The 23,891-nt window shown below is 38.2% G+C and overlaps 1 protein-coding gene across 3 annotated transcripts in view; it reads left to right on the plus strand.

Moving 5' to 3' along the window:
* The first annotated feature begins 675 nt into the window (after positions 1–675).
* The window catches only part of LOC115216724 (39S ribosomal protein L20, mitochondrial), a 27,167-nt gene continuing 3,951 nt past the window's right edge, over positions 676–23,891 (plus strand). The window contains exons 1-3 of one of the 3 annotated variants that reach the window (XM_036506341.1): positions 676–996; positions 16,765–16,875; positions 18,206–18,283. In XM_036506341.1, the coding sequence (XP_036362234.1) occupies positions 910–996; positions 16,765–16,875; positions 18,206–18,283 (276 nt within the window). In that variant the 5' untranslated portion in view covers positions 676–909. The remainder of the gene's footprint in view (positions 997–16,764; positions 16,876–18,205; positions 18,284–23,891) is intronic. The other 2 variants (XM_029786263.2, XM_029786264.2) reach the window with 2 other exon arrangements.

The following is a 23,891-nucleotide window of genomic DNA, read 5'->3' on the forward strand; positions in this document are numbered from 1 at the left end:
AGATAACCTGTGTGTGTGTGTGAGTGTAAGAGCATATGTACGCATACACATTAGTGTTTCTCGCCTAATCTGCCCATTGTAATCTTCGTATTTCTAAAGGTGGAAGCCAAAAAAGTTTTCACCGAAAGAAGTTAAAAACAAGAAAAAATAAATAGTAAATAAATATATAATGAAGGGTATAGTAAATAAATATATAATGAAGGGTGGGAAAAAAATTTAAAATTTAAAAATTATTTTGGCGTAACTTCGGTATAGGTACCGGAAGTACCGGATACATTTCAAGAAAGTGTTTTTTTTATATATGGGGTGTAGGATTAGGGGTGGGAGAATAGCATTTCTGTTATCTTCAGAAATGTAAACAAAGTCACGTGTGTACCTATACCGAAGGATCGCCACTATTTTTTTAAAAATCGCAATCACTATTGTTGAAAATATAAAGAGAAAAACGGAAGAAATTTTTGGAAAAAAAAAGAAAGAAAAAATAAAAACAATGAGTGTTAGTCTAGACATAGCATAATAATAGTGTTACTATTTCCACTGAAAATAGCTTTAATGGTGTCAATATTGCGATTTTCAATTTGGCATCATAATCCGCAAGAATGCCGCAAAATTATTTACCCAACGAAACCCTATCACATGATTTTATCCGTCTCTGACTTTATTCTACAGATAGAAATTACCTGAGTCGGCACGTGACCTCTAGCTGTAAGGGGAGATAATCCACAGCAGAGGTCAATCGTCATCAGGCTTTTCATTAACAACAGTCGTTAAATGAACAAGGTCTGAGTTATTACGGAGGGTTTCTTTTTGGGTTTTTTTCTATTGTTATTTTATCAGTTGAGCGTAAAAGAGAAGGAAATCATCTCTGTCTTTGCATTCTGTTAAGATTTCTATCTAAAATCCTCAGAAATGGTGTTTTTAACGCCGGTAAATGCTGTCCGGAATCGAGGACCACACAGGTTTTGGAAACGTGCGATGTACAGAAGATTAGCATGGGTAAGATTTATTATTATTACTACTAGTAGTAGTTGTTCTTGTTGTTGTAGTATTGTTATTTTCGGGTAATTTTCAAGCTTTTATATTAATTCTCATTTTCTTTCGACACTTCACGTATTGATTCATATCCCTTCGAGGACAACTTTGTCTTTCATTCCTTAGGGGTCGATAAAATATATTGCCGTACATACAATCACTGGCGTGTAATCATTTAGTTCTTTTACCATTAAAATTCCTGGTCTTTTACATAAATTAAAAATAGAATTACCATTAAGGTACTAGTATCGTAGAGTGGTACCTAGAAGGTACCGGGACCACTCTACGCTACTAGTACCTAGAATTAATTCACATTCTATGTTACAACAGGGAATTCCATCGCCAGACACGCACTGACACACACTCATACATAAACACGGCGTGAATTGGCTTGGCTGGAGTTGGAACCGGCTAGCATTAAAAAAAAAATTAATGTGCTTAATCACACGAATTCCAGTTCGTAGAATACGAATTCGCAAAAATTTCCTCAAAATAAAATAGTTAGGAAGCGTTATATGGTGTGCTTCGATCAGAATTTTACCTGCCGGAGTTTAATTTACGACAGCATTTAAAATAATCTAAGTAGGAAATGTCACATAAGCCAGTATCGAAAATGAAACCAGTTATTTTCCATTAAGACTGTCTCCAATTCTTGTTTTTGTTCTCGATTATAATTATTTATTTTATCTATGTTTATACAGAATAGTACCAAACATTACAAATTCTTCCTTTCTTCACGGTACCTAATTAATTTCTGTTTTTAATATAAATCTATTTACGCACTTTCAAAATCATATAGTCTGTCATTATTGAAATTTGAACAGACTATTTTACGGAGTTGATATTTATTTTTACATTTGATAAATAGTATTTGTTAACCACATACGTAACTTACGGATTTTTTGTTTTAAACCTAAACATCAAAAAATTGTTTCACATCCCCCGTTTCTTGTGTTCTACGAATAATCACAGCGTGGTTTTATTTTTGACTGATCGATTTTTTTTTTTAACTGTAAGACTGCAACAGAAATATTTCAGTCCTAAAGTGCTCTGCTGATTCACCCACTAGAGTACGTTACTGTACACACACACACACACACATTGAGTTAGGGATTTTTTTTCATACACATTCACGCCTTCTGAGATGCAGTCAAAGATAAGCCACCCTCTCAAAAACCCAACTTCTTTTACTAACACTCAATAAATATTAATTGATTTTTATGTTGTTCCTTGATTCCAAGAAAAATTTTCAGCACCTATAAAGAGAAAAGGTCAATCTAGCACAGTGGTTTTCAACCAGGGTTCCACCAGCACAGTCCAGGGGTTCCGCAAGAAGTTACAAAACTGCTAAAATCGGCAGTAATTTTTAATTCTCCTGTGCAGATATGTGTGCATAAGACTATTAAATTATTGCATAGGGGTTCCTCGAGCCAGTGGAATATTTCCTTGGGGTTCCGCTCCAGCAAAAAGTTTGAAAAGCACTGATCTAGCACAAAACTTCTCTTGGAATATTATTTGCTCAAACTGTTCAATCTATTATCAACCATCACCAGTGTATATCTAACTTTTACTTGTCACTGTTTAATAATAAGATTGTAGCAGAAATTAATATGAATTTAGTTCTGACATTTTTTTGGTGGCAGAGGGGTGATAATGACAAGTATGGCTAAGACAGTTTATTTTGCAACAATACGGTTTCAGGCTCAGTGTCTGTGTGTGGTGCCTTGGCAGTGTCTTCCACTATAGTCCCCAGCCAACCAATGTCCAGCACCACAGGCCATGCAGAACCTTCGTACAAACAACAAAGCAGGCCTCCTTGCATCATTTGGCTTGTAAGCTCTCAAACCTTACAAATTACAGCCAGTCCTTATGGTTCTTTACCAAAAATGTCTCTGCCAACATTGTAGCATTTTCCTTTCTTTCACTCTTCTCACTTTTGATGGGTCTTTAAGCAGTACTCCCTTCACATTTGCTACTTGTTTTGCAGCAATTTCCATACTGTACCACATTAACCCTTTAGCATTCAGATTTCTTTGTCAAATGCATTGCTTATCTATTTGTATTATTTTGAATTAATCACACATTATCTTGTAGCTTCAAAATTTCAATGATGTGTTTGTATATTTTTAGAATGACATTGTAGGGCAGGTGTGGAAGGTTGGATCTGGTCAGTTTTAAAATAAAACAGGTAGAATATCTGGGTCTGATATCATCATCATCATCATTTAACGTCCGCTTTCCATGCTAGCATGGATTGGGCGGTTCAACTGGGGTCTGGGACCAGAAGGCTGCACCAGGCCCAGTCTGATCTGACAATGTTTCTACGGCTGGATGCCCTTCCTAACGCCAACCACTCCGTGAGTGTAGTGGGTGCTTTTTATGTGCCACCAGCACGGAGGCCCGTCGGGGCGGCGCTGGCAACGGCCACATTTGGATGGTTCGCTTACGTGCCACCGGCACTGGTATCACAGCTACAATTTCCATTGATGTTGATCGATTTCGATTTGGATTAATTGCTATTGGGTTAATCTTCTCCAAAACAAATCTTTCTTCATCAGTCTTGCAATCATACACATATATACTGTTATTCCCCGTTACTACACATCAGTGGCTGTGTGAGCTACGAATCCTCGTCTCCACCGTTATGACACTGTTATATAGAGGGAGGTATCCTCGTCACCACTTTTATGTAGTAACATATACATAACATATATAGGCGCAGGAGTGGCTGTGTGGTAAGTAGCTTGCTAACCAACCACATGGTTCCGGGTTCAGTCCCACTGCGTCGCATCTTGGGCAAGTGTCTTCTGCTATAGCCCCAGGCCGACCAATGCCTTGTATATATATATGTATGTGTGTGTGTCTGTGTTTGTCCCCCTAGCATTGCTTGACAACCGATGCTGGTGTGTTTACGTCCCCGTCACTTAGCGGTTCGGCAAAAAGAGACCGATAGAATAAGTACTGGGCTTACAAAGAATAAGTCCTGGGGTCGATTTGCTCGACTAAAGGCAGTGCTCCAGCATGGCCGCAGTCAAATGACTGAAACAAGTAAAAGAAAAGAAAGAAAGTGCAAAATACCTCCTTTCATTCCAACTGACCCTGACAATGGTTCTTCTATTACTTTCAACAATGTGCCCTAGTGTTTATCTCTATCATTGCACAGGCATGACTGTGTGGTAAGGAGTTTGCTTCCCAACTACATGGTTCCAAGTTCAGTCCCACTGCGTGGAATCTTGGGCAACTGTCTTCTACTATAGCTCAGGCTGTCTAAAGCCTTGTGAGTGGATTTGGTAAATGGAAACTGAAAGAAGCCTGTCATATGTATATATATGAGTGTGTGTGTGTATATGTCTTTGTATCTGTGTTTGTCTCTCATCACCTCTTGATAAGCAGTGTTGGTGTGTTTACATCCCTATAACTTAGTGCTTCAGCAAAAGAGACCAACAGAATAAGTACTAGGCTTAAGAAATAAGTCCTGAGGCCAATCTGTTCAACTAAAACCCTTCAATGCGGTGCTCCAGCATGGCTGCAGTCAAATGACTGAAACAAGTAAAAAATAAAAGAATAAACTCTTCAATCACTCTTTCTACAAGGTTATATCCTGATTTTTGTAAATGCAATATTTTGTATTCCATTCCTAGGAACAACAAATTCTCTGATCCTGCCAATTATTGACCTACCACACTAATTTCCAACCCCTCAAAATGGAAACAAACATTAACAACAATGTTCTCCACAACCTTGAATCTTTCTCTTCCCTTAATGACTACTTGTCTGGCTTTCATAAAACCAAATCTACTGGTGAAATTTTTTTATGTGACCCACCAATGAGCTCTTGCCACAAGAAATTTAGTGAAAACAGGGTTATTGTACTTGACATCAACAAGACATTCAACTGTATCTGATAGATGAGTGCTGAAGCAACGCTGCAAGCTATCTTCTCTGTCTTACACTGCTGGCTTTCTGTCAGATCTAGCCATCACAGTGTGTTTGCTAATGGAACCCCCTCTACTGACACCAGTGTGCTCCAAAGTTCAATTTCGCACTCCCTCATTCTTCTTTCTATACATCAATGATGTACTTTCAACAACATCCACTTCTGTGCAGATGATATCATCATTCTTCTGCACTGAAGCATCATTCACAAGCAGCCTAAACACTTCATGCCAAGTCTGCAGTGACTTCGTTAAGAAAAACCTTAATAACATCAGAACCTTGGTGGGGTCATCACAATCTTGTTTCCTTTGATAACTCAAACACATTTTCTACACATACCAAACCCTCTCATCCCCCCACCATTGTACCCTTCCTCCTAAACATGGACGACATACACAACTCCCAAAGTTGCTACAAATGTTAGGCCTCGCTGTCATTGAGGATCTCTCCTGATGAATGCACATCCTTGACATGACAAAGAATGCACCACGAAGACTGACCTTGTTCACAGCTACAAAAATAACATCAATGTCCAACAGCAATAGCCTTCTATAAGACTCTGGTGAGGTCTACAATGGAGTAATGCTCCTACATCTGGGATGGAGTTGTTACAAATATGGGTATCCTAGATCATCATCATCATCACTATTATCATTTAATATTTGGCATAGATTGGATGGTTTGATATCAAATGAGCCAGAGGATTGGGTCAAAACTCCTTTCTATTTTAGGCATGGTTTCCACAGCTAGACGCCCTTCCTAATGCCAACCACTTTATAAAGTGTACTGGGTGCTTTTTTCATGACACTGGTATTAGGGAGGTCATCTATTAATTTATGAGATAAAGGAAAAGAGCCCTTGACAGAGTAGAACTGTAATAAAGGTAACTTTATGCTGGATGTTGAGATGCTTAAGTATGATAGAGGAACAGATACAATTGTCTTACCATAGGGGCAATAAATAGTTATCCTGCATTATACAAAAATGGATGGGAGTATCTGTAAAGAAGATAATGATAGTAGTGACAAAGTGTCACAAAAAAAAAAAGAAAATGGCTGTATGATAGGTTGGCACAAAATTGCTTACAAGCCTGTAGGATGATGGAAGCCCTTCTATTAATTCGTTTGTACTCTAAAGGGTTTAGATTTGCCCCAACCCACTCCAACCTTTGGACCTCAAGTACACTGTCTCCACTATTTTTGTTGCTATTTGTGCGGTGTCTGTTCTTTAGAGCTGACTAGTCTTGTACCATCTCTACTCACCCACTTATCTCTCCTTCCATCACCTATGTAGTTTCCCCATCTAGTCCTCTACTAGCCACTATATCAGAATGTCAGTCCTAGAAATTCCTACAAATGTCCAAGGTGAAACAGCATAAAGAAGCTTGCCATGGTCATGTATATTACCTTTCCTTCTATGACTAACTTACTAAAAAAATTAATACTGATTCACTGATTTGTCATCGGCTGGTTGTCTTGTAAACCTCATCAACTTCCCCAACTGTACTCTTTGTTTAAATAATAGACTGGATTTCTTTGTCTGACCTATTCTTAAGAAAGTATGTCGCAGTCATGACGTAGACACCAAATATTGCATCAGTTTTGGCAATTCTTCAACAAACGAAAATATTCTCTTCAAATGAAGAAAAACAATAGAAACCAGTTATTTATTATAAGACATTGATAGCCTAAGAGTATTGATTATTTCTGTATAGATCAGTGTTTTTCTTGGTTTCATTCAATTTATAGCTTTTAGTGTGATGTTTTCACTACAACTCCTTGAATATTGATTAACATACTGAGAAATTTTTTTTTTCTTTTTCTGAGAGGATCTTGTACACATTTGCCAACTAATTGTGTATATATTTTAATGTGCAATGACAGGAGGCATGGTCATGTCTTCTGAGTCATTATTTAAAAGCGGCTGACAATTGTCTTCATAATGTACTATGATAATAATAAGACAAAGAGAAAGAGCGGCAAATAATGAGAGGGAGGAGTAAGAGAGTAAAATAAGAAAAAATACAAAGGCACAATAGTAGGATGCAAGAGAGAGAGAGAGAGATGGTAAAAGGAAGAGACACTTGCCTGCAACAGTAAGGCCTATACATACAAGACTTATTAAACTTAGCACACACACACATACATACACATGCACACACACACACACACAGGCACTCACACATAAAACAAAGCCCCTTCCCTCTCACATCTCATAGTAATTAAGTACACATCACAAACGCAACACCTGAACAAAAGAACACTTATATGATGTACGTAATTTTATGAATGAAAACCTGGCTAAATTAGTTTAACACTAAAAGTACTAACATTTTTTTTCTTCCTACAAAGACCATAAGTAGCCATTTTTGACCAGCGTTGAAAATCTTTATTCTAAATATTAGCTGATGCAGTGAATAAATGCATTTCATCAACATTGGCGCAGGAGTGGCTGTGTGGTAAGTAGCTTGTCTACCAATCACATGGTTCCGGGTTCAGTCCCACTGCGTGGCACCTTGGGCAAGTGTCTTCTACTATAGCCTCGGGCCGACCAAAGCCTTGTGAGTGGATTTGGTAGACGGAAACTGAAAGAAGCCCGTCGTATATATGTATATATATATATATATATATATGCGTGTGTCTGTGTTTGTCCCCTAGCATTGCTTGACAACTGATGCTGGTGTGTTTATGTCCCCGTTACTTAGTGGTTTGGCAAAAGAGACCGATAGAATAAGTACTGGGCTTACAAAAGAATAAGTGCCGGGCTCGAGTTGCTCGATTAAAGGCGGTGCTCCAGCATGGCTGCAGTCAAATGACTGAAACAAATAAAAGAGAGTAAAAGAAAAAAGAGAGTATATATACATATACAACATATACACTTTTTTTGCATAGAACTAAGAATGTAGACAATCTTTCTTTTCTTTGCTTTATAAACTGTCATTGAGCATCCTGAGAAAAGGGGCTTATCTTTCATCATCTTTTCTGTTGAAGGGACTTCTCTTCGTTGTTTTCTGATTGTCCCTAAAAGGCTTGTCTTTTCCTCCTTGAAATTTTTGGCAAGCTTTAGGCTAGTGAAATAATTATCGGTTATAACATTGTAACCCTTTTTGAACAAAGGTTTCATGAGTGAAAGGATTTGCTGAAAGATCCTTTTCTTTCTTATGTTCTGGTTCTTTTCAAAGATATGGTTTTTCATTGCAAAGGTATTTTGAATCAGCATCAACCAAGAGACAAAACTTTATACCATATTTATCTGACTAACATGGCATACATTGATTGGAAGGACACCTTTGTACATGGGAATATTTTTGCTCATCAATTCTCAAATCAGTGTTTGCAGTATAGAATTTTTGACAATTTTCAATAAATGAAACTCATATCCCAGAAGTCAAGCAAAATTTGTTTCTGTCTTCTTTCATTTCGAGTAGAAATATTATCAAATTGAAGGTGTTTCATGATTTTTTTCATATCTATGCCTACTCAGTGAATTAATCCTTTAGTGTTCAGATTATTCTATCAAACATAATGTTTATTGATTCACATTGATTTGAATTAATCATGCATTATCCTATATCTTCAAGATCTTGATGGTGTAATTACCTAATGTAGAATAACATTGTAGGGTAGGTGTGAGAGCCTGGATGTGGTCAGTTTGAACATAAAACAGATTAAATATTTTGGCAGGATATGGCCGGTTTAAATACTAAAGGGTTAAAGAAAATTTGGTGCCCCCTATTCTTTGCTCTATAATTGTTTGAGTGTCTGTGGGTCTGAATGTTTTTGTACTTGTGAGTCCTTTACTGGTGATCCTGCTGGTGAATTTTCCCCGTTTCTTGTTATAGGTTGGGTTACCTCTTCCATTGCTTCGTACTTCTTCAGTTCCACTATCATTGGTGACTTCCTCCTCCCTCTTTTTCTTTGCTTTCACCTCTTCAAAATCACTGTCTTGTTCTGTTATCTGTTTCTGCTGTTTCTCCATCATTATATTCTCCTGAATACTCTCATCTACAATTTCCACTGCTGCTCTAGGGCATTTTTTTTCAAGTGCCCTCTTTCACCACCACATTCATAACACTTTGGGGGTCTCCCCTCCAACATTATCTCTAGCTTTTCTTCATTTGGTAGCTCTAAAGTTTCAGGTATTTCGTTGCAATATTTCTGGCTCACTGCACAAATCATATCTAATCTGTAGCCCCGTTCAGCTTATCATGCCTATCTTCACCTCCTCACTTTCTTTCCTTATCTACGAATAAAAAATCGCCACTATTATCCACTCTGGATCTATCGATGGTGGGATTCTTCCCACTCTAATTCTGACAATCTGTTTATCCAAACAGTTTGGCATCAGTGTCCATTTCCTCTCCCTGTATCATCCTGTTGGAGGATTTTTCCACCTCCTCTTCTGATAGAAGGTTACCAATATAGATGCGTATCTCTTTCCTCTTGTAAAGAACACTATACTGTCTCCTATATATCTTTCCAAAATTTCTTCTATTTCTTCCTGCGGCACTTTTTCAATTCTTCTGTTTTTATTTGAAAATGTTCCGAATATTACTGTCTTCTTTTCCATTTTCACTTTTTCCTCCTCTGGTAGGGTCAGTTTTACATTTGACCCTTCCTTCTCCACCATACTACTATATTTTTTCTATTAGCTCACTTTTGCATTCTACCATCTCTTGTTTCAGCACACTTGGGTCTAGGGGAACTCAACCTCCAGTAGCTTCTGGATAACTTCTTTTTTTTCTCAATTATTCACTACCACCCAACAATGTTGGCTTTGCACAAAAAAATTCTGCTAGAGTTCTTCAAAAACAACAAAACAAGTGACATGTTAGCTTAATTCTTTATTACAAGCACAAGGCCTAATTAAAGAGGGGACATACAAAGACATACAAGAACGAAATACACAAGAAGGATGAATGTGAAATGAATAAAATTACAATGCAAATGAGACGGCCATCTTGCTCCCATTGCGAGATGAAACTGTGGATTCCTTTTCCTGAAAACCTTTACATTTTACATAACAACTTCTAACCTTGCTCCGAGGCGAAACCACAACTGCTGTTTTCGTTTTTACCATACAATTATAAAACCTTTTAAACAAATGTTCATAGAGGATTTATTTGTTTTCTTTTCCTTTTTTAAACCAAAGAGTCAACCAAATGCTTTTCACAGTATTTTAAAAAAACTTTTGGAAACCTGTTCAATCACAGTTGCAAAATTTATTGTTTTTCCTTTTTTTCTTTTTGTTTTTTCATGTTGTCTATATTTCTGCTGTTTTTGAATTTCTTGTAATTGCATCTGTGTTCGTGTATTTGTGTGTCTGTGTATTCATTTGACTGTAATTCTATGTGTTTCACCTGTATGTCTGTGTCTTTAGGCTTCTGTAATTCTGGGTTGTCTTGTTTCTGGTCTGAATGACTCTGTACTTGTAAGTCCTTTACTGGTAAATTTTCTCCGTTTCTCATCGTTGGTTGGCTTTCCTCTTCCATTGCTTTACACTCCTTCGATTCCACTGTCGTTGGTGACTTCCTTCTCTCTCTTTTCCTTGATTTCACCTCCACGAAATTCCCGTCATGTTCTGTTTTCTGTTTCTGCTTTTTTTCTACCATAATATCTTCGTGAATACTCTCTTCTACCATTTCCACTGCTGCTCTAGGGCATTTCCTTCTCAAGTGCCCTCTTTCACCACATCTGTAACACTTTGGGGGTCTCCCCTTCAACATTATTTCCAGCTTTTCTCCATTTGATAATTCCAAAATTTCTGCCATTTTGTGGTAATATTTCAGGCTCACTGCACAGTTTATCTGTATACCTATTTCTTTATTACCCACAAGGGGCTAAATATAGAGGGGACAAACAAGGACAGACATAGGTATTAAGTCGATTACATCGACCCCAGTGTGTAACTGGTACTTAATTTATCGACCCCGAAAGGATGAAAGGCAAAGTCGACCTCGGCGGAATTTGAACTCACAACGTAACACAGACGAAATACCGCTAAGCATTTCGCCCGGCGTGCTAACGTTTCTGCCAGCTCGCCGCCTTGTTCATCTGTATACCATAGCCCCATCATTTCATTTGTTGTATTTGGCTTATTATGCCAATCTTCGGGTCTTCACTTCCCTTCCTCAGCTCTGAATTAAAAATTGCAGCCATTACCCATTCTGGGTCTATCGACAGTGGGATTCTCCCCACCCTGATCTTAACGATTTTTTTGCCCAAACAGTTTGGCATTAACGTCCATTTCTCTCCAAATATCAGCCTGTTGTTGTTTATTTTCACCTCCTCTTCTGATGCAAAGGTTACTATTATAGTTGCATATTTCCTTCCTCTTGTAAAGAAAGTTGTCCCTTTACCTATTTGTTCCTTTAATATTTCCTCTATCTCTTCCTGCGGCACGTGTTCTATTCTCCTATTTTCATTCGAAAATGTTCTGAATATGACCGTCTTGTTTTCCATGTTTCTTTTTCCTCCTCTGGCAGGGTCATTTTTATGCTTGACCCTTCTTTTTCTATCATACCATAATATTTGGCTATCTTCTCATTCCACTCCATCTTCTTCAGCCTAAGCACACTTGGGTCTATAGCATCTTGACCTCCAGTAGCCTTTGCATAACTCTTCATTTTTTTCAATTGTTTCACTGCTGCCCAACAATGGTGGCTTCGCTCAAAAATTTGGCTAGACTCCTCCCAAAAAGCAACAAGAAACAAAGTGGGTTGCTAGCTGTTGATGCTTATTCGCCTCTCAAAACTTATAGAATTTCAAGTGAAATAAATTCACTGATTTACAAAATTAGAAATATTGCATTTCTAAATATCTCAGGGAGACTTATACAGTAGCAGCAGGATAAAGTGATGGTTTTTTGCCAACTTAATGTGGCAATCCCAGGAAATGGAAGAATGCTACTGCTATTTCGCCCCAGGAAGCATTGTTTCCAGTTGGCTATGTGTCACAAACGTTCTGTGTCCTTAAGTTTTCAAACAGGGGAGATAAGCATCTCCACCCAGCAAAGCCAGCATTCAGAGACTAGTTCCAGAGTTGTTGCTCTTCATCAATCTGGAGTAGCTTGGCTTGCTAATTTTGTAGATCAGTGAATTTATTCCACTTGAAATTCTATAAGTTTTCAAAGGCAAATAACTATCGACAGCTAGCACATTAAGTTGGTAACAAACCATCACTTTATCATGATGCTGCTGTATAAGTCTATTTGAGAGATTTAGAAATGCAATATTTCTAATCTCTATTTATAAAACTGAAATGTGAAAAGTTTGTTTGTTTGTCTGGAACGTTTTCAAGGCCACTAGATACCGTCGGATTGACTCCAAAATTTACAGGGACATGTAAAATGAGGTGAGGGTGTTAGTGGGCTAGGTTAGAAATCCCTATCTTAAAAGGTGTCGTTGCTACGTCCAAAAACGCACTTTGACAAGTCGACTCCCATTCTTTTATGTATCTGTCTTCCTCTGTCACTCACTCTATTTCCTCCCTTCCCATCACTTTCTATATATAACGTTGATAACGGCGTCTAACTCCCCTTCACTTTCTCTTTATAGCTTCGTCAAACGGCGTTCTATATCTCAATTTTTCAATTTTATATTTTATATATTTTGTATATTATATTTTTATTTTTATGTTTTTGTTTTTTGTTTTTCACTGTTTGATTTGCCTATTAGTGGTTTTATCTCTAATTTAATTTATACATATATATAATATGTATATATAATGCATGCACACACACACACACACACATATATATACATATATATCATCATCATCATAATCGTTTAACGTCCGTTCTCCATGCTAGCATGGGTTGGACGGTTCGACCGGGGATCTGGGAAGCCAGAAGGCTGCACCAGGCTCCAGTCTTATCTGGCAATGTTTCTACAGCTGGATGCCCTTCCTAACGCCAACCATTCCGTGAGTGTAGTGGGTGCTTTTTACGTGTCACCTGCACAGGTGCCAGGCGAGGCTGGCAACGGCCACGGTCGGATTGGTGTATTTTATGTGCCACCGGCACGGAAGCCAGTCGAGGTGGCGCTGGCATCGGCCACGAGTCGGATAGTGCCATCCATGATGAAGAAGTTTTGAATGCTTGCCATGGTGAGTCTACTGTTGTGAGAAAGAATCACTTCAAAACTTGGTGTTTAGGAATTTTCTTTTACATCAAGTTCAAAATTTTACGCCAGCCGTTAAACTGTCAATACGTTGCTGTCCGTGTTAAGAAATGACAGCCATGGTGACTCTACTATCCTCAGATTCTATCCCTTCAAACTTTGGTTTCCAATATTTTATTTTTATTCAGCTCGCAAGTTCGTCTGTCCCTTTTAAATGTTAGTGTTTCGCTGTCTGCCCTGAAGCAGACCTTTCCGTTGCCACTGCCTGATATTTATGATTGATCTTTCTAAATATTTTATTTCTCAACTTACTCAAGATCTTTTGTTGTTTATAAATGGGAGAGAGATAGAATAAGATAGAGAGTAAGAGAAAGCGAGGGATTGTCCGAGAGAAAAGAAAAGTAAGAGTGGGAAAGTGAGAGAGAAAGGAGAGAGAAACAAAGAGGAAGAATCATCATCATCTTCATCGTTTAACGTCCGTTTTCCGTGCTAGCATGGGTTGGACAGTTTGACTGGGGTCTGGGAAGCCAGGAGGCTGCACCAGGCTCCAGTCTGATCTGGCAGTGTTTCTACAGGTGGATGCCCTCCCTAACGCCAACCACTCTGTGAGTGTAGTGGGTGCTTTTTTCATGCCGCCGGCACAGGTGCCAGGGGGGCTGGCAGTGGCCATGATTGGTTGGTTCTTTTTACGTGCCACCAGCACAGAAGTCAGTCAAGGCTACAATCGGCCACGTTCGTATGGTGCTTTTTACGTGCTGAAAGGAAGCAACAGAAAGTAACAACCACACTCTTACCCGCGCGCAGAGCGGGTCACCTTTAGCTAGTTTTATATATATATATATATATATATATATAGAGAGAGAGAGAGGGTGAGAGGAAGATGGTTTGGAAGGAAGGGAGGGACAGAGGTATGATCTTCTGGTGCAGGAGTGAGGCAGAGGCCTGTAGGAGTTTTCGGTATAAGGGAAGAGATTACTGGGATAAGAGAAGAGATTAGCAGTATAAGAGCAGGGATTTCCGGTACTGGTGGTGGGGGCGGGAAAGGGTGGCTGCATTGCAAACAAGATATATATATGCAACTCATACACTCCTCTCAATACCCTTTCTGCACCTTTGCATAGGCGTCTGAGCAGGTATCACCATGACAACTTTCTCTGTCATGGTCAATGTGATGGTCATATGCTACACACCTTCCTTCCAAACACTGCTGTAAACAGCAGAAGTGAGCTGAATTTTAAAACTTAGTGTGCATGCACAGCAGAGTTCAAGGTCAATCTTTGCCAAGCAGCTTCATTCTGTGTGCTTTAGTTTCGTTACTATGGCAACAGTCTAGATACTTATTGATCAGACCTGGTATATACATATATATATATATATATATATATATATATATATATATATGACAGGCTTCCTTCACTTTCTGTCTGCCAAATCCACTCACAAGGCTTTGGTCGGCTTGAGGCTATAGTAGAAGAAACTTGCCTGACGTGTCACACATTTGGACTAAACCCCAGACCATGTGGTTGGGAAGCAAACTTCTTGCCACACAGCCACTCTTGCGCCTATGTATCATCATCATCATCATTTAACGTCCACACACAATGGGTGACCACACAGTTTTCATTTATCAAATTCACTCATAAGGCTTTGGTTGGTTCAGGGCTATAGTAAAGACATTTACTTAAGGTGCCACACAATGGCACTGGACCTAAAAACCACAATGGCTGCAAAGCAAATGTAGATAATAGTTGAACAAAGATTTTGTTTTTCATCAAAAATTAATATTTAAATCATCATCATTATCGTTTAACGTCTGGTTTCCAGGTATTTGTCTAGAAGTAAGAATAATCAGAGGTTGTAAATAGAAAGATATAAGGAATTTAGGTCAAGGTAACCCAAACTAATAGGTATGCTTTCTGAGTGCTCCAATAGGTAATCCACTAAAATTCCAGTTAGAACAGCCACTGGAGTTGTGATTGTGTGAATGTCTTGTTAAAACCCCCCCCAAAAAAAACTGGCAATTGGTCGCTTACTTTTGAATGAGTAGGTATCGGTTAAAGTTGTGTGAAAGGCAAACAGTTAATCAAGGCAGGATTATGGCATTTAAACTCATTTAATTCAGTTTAAAAATAGTAAAATAATACAAAATTGGCAAAGATAGTAGAGATCTTTTACTATCTTTACCAGTTTTGTATTATTTTACTATCTTTAGATTGAATTAAATTGATTTAAATGCCATAGTCTTGCCACAACTAATCATTTACCTTCCTCACTACTACTACTACTACTACACACACACACACACACACACACATTCTTTTATTCATTTACTTGTTTCAGTCATTTGATTGCAGCCAATCCATGCTGGATATATAATGCACATGTCTGTTTAGTGAAAATAGCAGATAACTAAAAATAACAGCTTAATAACTAGTAAGGGTAGTAAAATTAACAAGATCAGTAGACAAAGAAAGTGAGGTGGTGCTTATGACCTTTACGTGTCCTTCTAGACATGTAGGATTGTTGTAGCTGATGTTTAACCTAAACATCTGCAAGTCGTCTATGAAAAGGTAACTAGCTGGAAGTCTGTGTAACTGAATAGTTTAGTTATGCATGCACTAACTTAATGGTGTGCAGTGAGATTATACTAGTATTAAAGCGGCGAGCTGGCAGAAACGTTAGCATGCCGGGTGAAATGCGTAGCCGTATTTCGCCTGTCGTTACGTTCCGAGTTCAAATTCCGCTGAGGTCGACTTTGCCTTTCATCCTTTCGGGGTCGATAAATTAAGTACCAGTTAGGCACTGGGGTCGATATAATCGAGTTTATTCGTTTGTCTGTTCTTGTTTGTCCCCTCTGTGTGTAGACCCTTGTGGGTAGTAAAGAAACATATACTAGTATTGAGGGGGAGATAAAATTGATGAGCCAGGTAAGGGAAGCAGCTGAAAAGGAAAATGTTATGCTTTATGACACTGGCAATCAAGGACCTCCACGCCAATATCTGAGGATTCAATATTTTTCTTGGGACAGACGTAGAATTAGTTTCCATTTGCCTTCTGCTAGTTTATTTCTAGTTCACTCTACTGCTCTCCTGCTCTCCCAAGCTTACACTTCAGGCATAAGGCCTTTTAATCCTTAAGCAAAGGGCACTGGTTCGCATGAAATCAGGATTGTCCACACAATGGTGGGCCTCTTTGATACATATCTAGGAGCAAGCTCTCCTTAAGGATACAACAAACCACCTGCTCTAATCCACTATCTTATGATTTTGAATCTAACACCTTAACCACTAGGCCACACAACACAAATCATCATCATCATTGTTTAACGTCCATTTTCTATGCTAGCATGGGTTGGACGGTTCGACCGGAGTCTGGGAAGCCAGGAGGCTGCACCAGGCCCAGTCTGATCTGGCAGTGTTTCTACAGCTGGATGCCCTTCCTAACGCCAACCACTCCGTGGGTGTAGTGGGGACAATGAATAATAATGGTGGTATTAAGTATTAACTAATCTCACTCAAATGCTTTGGCAATACCATATTCTTTCTTTGATCAAATAAAAGACTTAAGAAGCCATCTTTTGTCTGTTGTATTCTTCAATAAATGCATTATTGAATGTCTTTTTGTTTTCATAAGTTAAATCTCTTTTTACTTTCTCAACTTCTCTTTTCTGTTTCCAGCATTTCTTTGGTCGTAAAAGGAACTGTTATTCTATTTCCATCCGCTATGTACATAGAGCTTTACGTTATTCTACCTGGGGTAGACGGCTGAAAAAAGCTGATGCCAAAGAGGTAAGGTTATCAAAATTGTCACTTTATAATATATGTTGTTTATCATCATCATCATTATCGTTACCACTTTACATCTGCTTTTGCATGTTGGCATGGGTTGGATGAGTCAGCATAATTTGAGTTGGTTCTTATTTAGAACTACTACTCTGCTTGATGGGTCTGGAACCATCCTTACTTGTAGGGTTCCATTGTAGGTATGTTTTGTACAGCCAGAGGTCCTTTCAACCACTTTACAGATTGCATAGCATCATCACTAAAAGTGTTGTGTCCAGGACAAGACCAGAGAGTCTTCCAGACCCTATGTTGACATCACTCCTTCACCAGCCACTTTACAAAATATACTTAATGCTAGAGAGGCTGTCTTGTCCCTAATTTGACTAAAGAGTTCTCTCTAGCCTACATTGTTTCTATTACTGACATCAGAGAAGTTGTCTTACTCTAACAAGACTAAAGAGAGTCTCTTCTTCCTTCTGTTGTCTTCCTTTCTTTCTATCTGTTACAACTGAATTGGAAAAGAGCCAGAGTAAAAGGAAAAAGGATGATAGAAGAAAGAGTATCAGAAGAGAATCAGTGTGAGGGTGATAGAAGAGAGATGATAGTGGATGAAGGAGAGAGTGAGAGGATAATAAAAGAGTGAATAATGAAGAAGATGAGGGATAGAGTTATGTGATGGTTGTTGGTAAGGTGATTGAATAGAATGACTGAGGGGGTAATAGAAGGGGGTGTCATGAAAGGAATAAATTGAAAGGGTGTTAGTGAAAGGAGTAATGGAAAAGAGGAAAAAAATGATAAGCAGCTACATAACTGTTTCTGGTAAAGAGATTGAATAAAAGCTACATGAATAAGAGGGTGAGAAAAAGAGAAAACAGAGTGAAAATGTGTGTGTGTGTGTGAGAGAGAGAGAGAGAGAAAGCGAGTGAGTGAGGAAGAGCTAGAAATTGTTAAGGAAATATTGTTTAAAATTTAGGGAAATATAGTTGTTTATCTTGTTTTATTACTCATGTTTGTGTATAACAAAATTATGAATAATACATTTTTCCAGAATGTTTCGTATTTAGTATGGATTTTCTGAAATCTTTAAATTATAGCTTTAAAAAATCCATGGAACAACTAAATACTACTTGCAGTGTGTAGTATTTGAGAACTACTGCAGCACAGTGTAATTTGAAAGGGAACTAGTTCTTATTTCTAGCTGACCTAGATATTTCCTCATTGGGCAGTCCTACATTAAATGTTGATATTTTATAACTTACAGCACAGCAGTTTTGTCTAAAATTCTTCATTTTTCTCAAAAGAAACAAATTTTTTTTTCCTTTCTGCACATTTTCAGTTATTTATGATCAGGCTCAATGCTGCTTGTCAAGAACATGGTATTGGATATTCACAATTGTTACAGGGTCTTGCTAGAGTGAGTTTTTTTTTTCCTTGTTTAATTTTTGCTTTCAAATTATTATTATTATTATTATTATTATTCAGTAGTTTTATTTTTATAGCGTGCTTTCACTTCACTACTATTATTATTATTTTATTATTATTATCATTATTATTATTATTATTTTATTATTATTATCATTATTATTATTATTATTATATTATTATTATATTATTATTATTATTATTATATTATTATTATTATTATTATATTATTATTATTATTATATTATTATTTATTATTATTATTTCTTATAAGAAATATTAAATTTCTAAATATCTCATAGAGATATGTACGGTGGAGGGGCGATAGAGTGGTTGTATTCTGTCAACTTAACATGACAGTCCTGTAAAAGGAATCACACCACCGCTGTTTAGCCCTAGGAAGCATCGATGCTTCCTGTCGTCCTCGACACATTTCCTGTGTCCTTATATATTTACGAAGGGGAGACAGCTGTTGGGGGTATTTGTCTCCCCTTCGTAAATATATAAGGACACAGGAAATGTGTCGAGGCCGACAGGAAGCATCGATGCTTCCTAGGGCTAAACAGCGGTGGTGTGATTCTCTTACTGTCACGTTAAGTTGACAGTATACAACCACCCTATTATTTCTTAGTATTATTACTAAGGCCGCAAGCTGGCTGAATCGTTAGCATGCCAGGCAAAATGCTTAGGTGTATTTCATCTGTCTTCACGTTCCTAGTTCAAATTCCACCAAGGCCAACTTTGCCTTTTGTTATTTTTGGGGTTGATAAAATAGGTACCAGTTAAACTTTGGGATTGATGTAATCAACTTATCTCTTCCCCAAAAATTGTTGGCCTTGTGCCAGAGTTTGAAACCATTATTATTATTATTATTATTATTATTATTATTATTTCTTAATGTTATTACTATGGTAGTGAGCTGGCAGAATCATTAGTATGATGGACAAAATGCTTAGCGACATTTCTTCCACCTTGACTTTTTTAGTTCAAATACTGCTGAGGTCAACTTTGCCTTTCATCCTTTCAAGGTGATAAAATATGTACCAGTTGAGCACTGGTGTTGATATATTGCTGGCCTTGTGTCAATAATAGAAAATTATTATTATTTTTATTATTGTTGTTGTTACTATTATTATTGGGTGAGAGAGCAGCACACACCATCAAAGTGATACTATGGTACAAATATATGAAGCCCAATATACTCATCATGACTACCCATCTGATAAAGGTACACCCAGTCACATGCATTGCAACCATACTTGTGTGACATGGTGACCCCATATCAAGATAAATAACACATGACATTACAGGTGGAGAACTTTCTCAACCTGCTCAAAAGATCCCTGAATCATCATCATCATCGTTTAACGTCCGTTTTCCATGCTAGCATGGGTTGGACGGTTCAACTGGGGTCTGGGAAGCCAGTAGGCTGTGCCAGGCCCAGTCTGATCTGGCAGTGTTTCTACAGCTGGATCCCCTTCCTAACGCCAACCACTCAGTGAGTGTAGTGGGTGCTTTTTACGTGCCACCTGCACAGGTGCCAGACGAGGCTGGCATACGGCCACGATCGGATGGTGCTTTTTACGTGCCACCGGCACGGGGGCCAGACGAGGCTGGCAACGGCCACAATCTCGTCTAAGGGTTATTTAAGGATGATGAATGAAACACACCCATATTTCTAGAGGTGAATTATACAAACCCTGAGGAATCTCTCTCAACACATGTCTATGATGCTCCACCACTATCCTGGTCATGATCAGAGATGTACATATTGTCAGCTCCCAAAGTTTAAGTCAAGCAACTGATAAGCAAATCTACAGGTTTTGAGCAGAATATATGCTGTATCTCATCTTCTGCACCAAGACAAAACATGTACATGTTAGCACTTCCTATCAGTTAAGATAAGAAGCTATGAGAGCCACTGCCTGGCATTATTATTATTATTAGTATTATTATTATTGAGTGAGAGAGCAGTGCATGCCATCAAAGTGACACTGGGGTAAAATATACGAAGCCCAGTATACCCATCATGACTACCTGTCTGATAAGGGTACACCAGGCACATGCATCACAACCATATGTATTATTATTATTATTATTATTATTATTATTATTGCTATTATTATTGCTATTATTATTATTGTTTTTATTATTTAATTTGAATTTTGTTTTATGGTGTTTATTTTTTGCCTGCTATATCTAAATAGCTAAAATGATATTGTGTGTGTGAGATTGTTTTTATCACTTATGTTTGACCTTGCAATTCACCATTTTAGTTGGAGTAGTTTATGCAAATAACAGTCAATAAATCTTAGTGTTGGCTTCAGTTCCCTACAGTTTTTCACCATGTGTAGCTCCTGCCTCCTAAAACACTGCTTCCCTTGGCTCCTCACCACCTGCATTTTGTCACCTTCTTTCACTATGGCAGCTGTTTCAAGACCTGTGTCTTATGGAATGGTCATACTCTAACAGATGTCTGTGCTGGGTAACTGTTGAAGGGCTGCTGAGATGTAGTCCATGAAACTAATTATAAATCTTGCTAAGTCTGCCATCTTCCTAATTTCATTAGTCTAGACCAGTGGTTTTCAACCAGGGTTCCGCAGAACCTTAGGGTTCCACCAGTACAGTCCAGGGGTTCGGCAAGAAGTTACAAAACTGCTAAAATCGGCAGTAATTTTTAAGTATCCTGTGCAGATATGTGTGCATAAGACTGTTAAATTATTGCACAGGGGTTCCTCGAGCCAGTGGAATGTTTCCTTGGGGTTCCGCTCCAGCAAAAAGTTAGAAAAGCACTGGTCTAGACATCTGTTGACTCCCCAGTCCACCTCACTCCTCTTCGTTTCCCGTAGGCCAGAAATGCTCCTTCTGTGAACACCTCTTTAAATCTTACTTCAGTTTTTTTACCACATTCAATTGATCCCGGTCATTCATCTCTAGGATACCAGCTCTAGAGATGAGTGACATCACCCTCTAAATTCAACAGTATGAATCTAGCTAAGTCAGAAATATACAGGATCTTCACCTCTAGTTTCACTTTGTTAAGGTGCTTCTGTCACATCTTAATCTCACCTTCTGTGCCATCTATGTTTTTACAGAAATAGCTTATAAGCAAATCAGACTAGAACCTGGTACAGCTCGCCTGCTCTGATCAAATGGTCCAACCCATGCCATCATAGAAAACGGATGTTAAATGATGATGATGATGGTGATGTACTGGCTGAGAAAAAAAAAATTTGCCAACCTGGTCTTCTTCTTTTGACTATATCAACAAAAAATTTAATAATCACTGCTCTTACAACATTCTATACACAGTAATCCTATAAAAAGTTTTGGCAGAAACAGGCCCACTTACTCATACACTCACCTCAAACTACAGTATCATTACAGACTCAAAAGAGAAAAAAGAACTGATAAAAAACACGTCTTTACCCGTTCAGCTATAACTCTTCTGCCCTGGTTCCCATCTAGTTCTTTATAATAATGATAACCAGAGCACTCAGCACAAACCTCCACCAAGGCAACACCAACGTCCTCTTAACAATTAGCCAGAGATGGTTTTTAAAATGAGAATATCTGAAATAAACTCAACTGCTCTCTCAAACAAAAATACTAAAAATGAACCCAACTACTCTAAAAAATTAAGTAAAAAAACAGGAAAAATTGTCCATAATCCTTTTCAGATACCAAATCAATCCCAAAATCTAATCAATTTGTGCCAGTCATGAGGCCAAACATTCCCAAGTTTCATCCGAATCCATCTCTTAGATTCCATTTATAATCGATTGTGTGTTTATTTTTACTTTACAGTACACTAGCATCATGCAATCATTCAGAGATAGAATTCCTCTCTTACCAGTAGAGATATAGCTTCTTGAACTTTTTCCATTGTATTCTTACTCTGGTTGTTATGTTTTCAGGGCACCCTCCTTCACTACTTCTAGGGAGACAGCCAAACATTAAAAAAAAAAAAAAAATTTATAGGTACTCTTAAAATGTACTACTCATATAAAGTTCTTCTCTGTCATACAATCCCACTGTATCTCGTGCACACACATATGTCAGCACTGATTGACATTTCTACTTTTGGGCCTCACGGAGGCAATGTAGCTGATGCTAGTGTCGCATATTTAGCACCTGTGCTGGTGGCATGTAAAAAAGCACCTTTTGAGCATTGGGCCTCACGAGGGCAATGACAAATGACTGAGACCTTTGGCAATATGCTGTGCTTGAGAAGAAGACCCCATCATCATCATAATTTTTCGACCATGGTCGAGACAATGGAATTTACTATGTTACACCAAACTTCACGGTCCATCGTAGCATTACGGAGATCCTGTTGCTGGATGCCTGTATCCCTGGAGATTACATCAGGGTAGGAGAGTGTGTGCCCTCTGGTATCGCAAGCAGATGGCTTCCAGAGGAGAAGAGTAGAAATTACCTCGTTTTCAGCTCTACAACAATGTCCGGCAAACTGGACTCTTCTACCTTTCACAAGAGATGATACAGGTGGTAATTTCCCATATATTTTTACTTTGGTTGGATGCCGTTTCCACAAGAGATTTTGAGCTTTCATAAGGAGGCGAGTGTAAGTTTCATCCAACCGCCTCTCAAGCTTCTTTTATAACGTCCAGGTTTCTGAGCCATATAGTAGAATTGGTTTGACTGTGGCTTTGAAGATTTCAAGTTTGAGATCTCTATTTAGATTTGATGACCAGATCTTATGCATATCATTACAGGCTGATCAGGCCATACCCTTTCTAGTTAGAAAATCTTTTTTCAGATGATGATGAAGACCCATCAAGCCAAGTGAAATCATAGTTGTGGCAGATACTGGTGTCATGCAACTGGCACCCATGCTGGTGGCATGTAAAAGCACCCATTACTTGGCACAGTTGGCATTAGGAAAGCATCCAGCCATAGAAACCATGCCAAATCAGACTGGGGTCTGGTGCATCCCCTCAGCTTACCAGCCCTGGTCAACTGTCAAACCCATGCCATATATATGAATATATATATATATATACATATACATACACACGTCTACACTCACATACTTATCATTTAATGAATATAGGAGTTATACATGAGTTACTTCAAGTTTCATGCTCAGCTATCAAAGCATGAAACTCGAAGTAGCTCATGTATAACTCTTATACCTGTATTCATCAAACTATATTTACCGCTTGCTGAATTGAGGGTTTTATTAAATGATGATGACGATGACTTCCTCCTTTTTTCTCTTTTGGTCAAGAGGGAAGCTTATATCTGTGACCCTTCACAGGGCCTCTGAGATTAGTGAAAGGGAGGTAGGAAGCTATTCTTAAGCCAATAACCTGGCCTGAGTGCTTACATAGTGGACTCTGCTAAAGGCACCCAAGGTGCTGGACAGTGGTATTGGACTGGGCAAGAGATTAAGTCTACCACTCAAGTAAGCCACTGTTGGATTTGAACTCTGAATATAAAGAGCTGGAAGAAAACACTGCAACATATCAGCTGTGACATTCTTACAGTTCCACTAATCCATCGTGAAGATGGATACCTTTTTTATTTCTCTTCTTTTTATTCTTTCTCAGTCAATCTGTTATAACTTCTCCCTCTCT

Source organism: Octopus sinensis, linkage group LG10, assembly GCF_006345805.1.
Source record: "Octopus sinensis linkage group LG10, ASM634580v1, whole genome shotgun sequence".
In the NCBI taxonomy this organism is placed as follows: domain Eukaryota; kingdom Metazoa; phylum Mollusca; class Cephalopoda; order Octopoda; family Octopodidae; genus Octopus; species Octopus sinensis.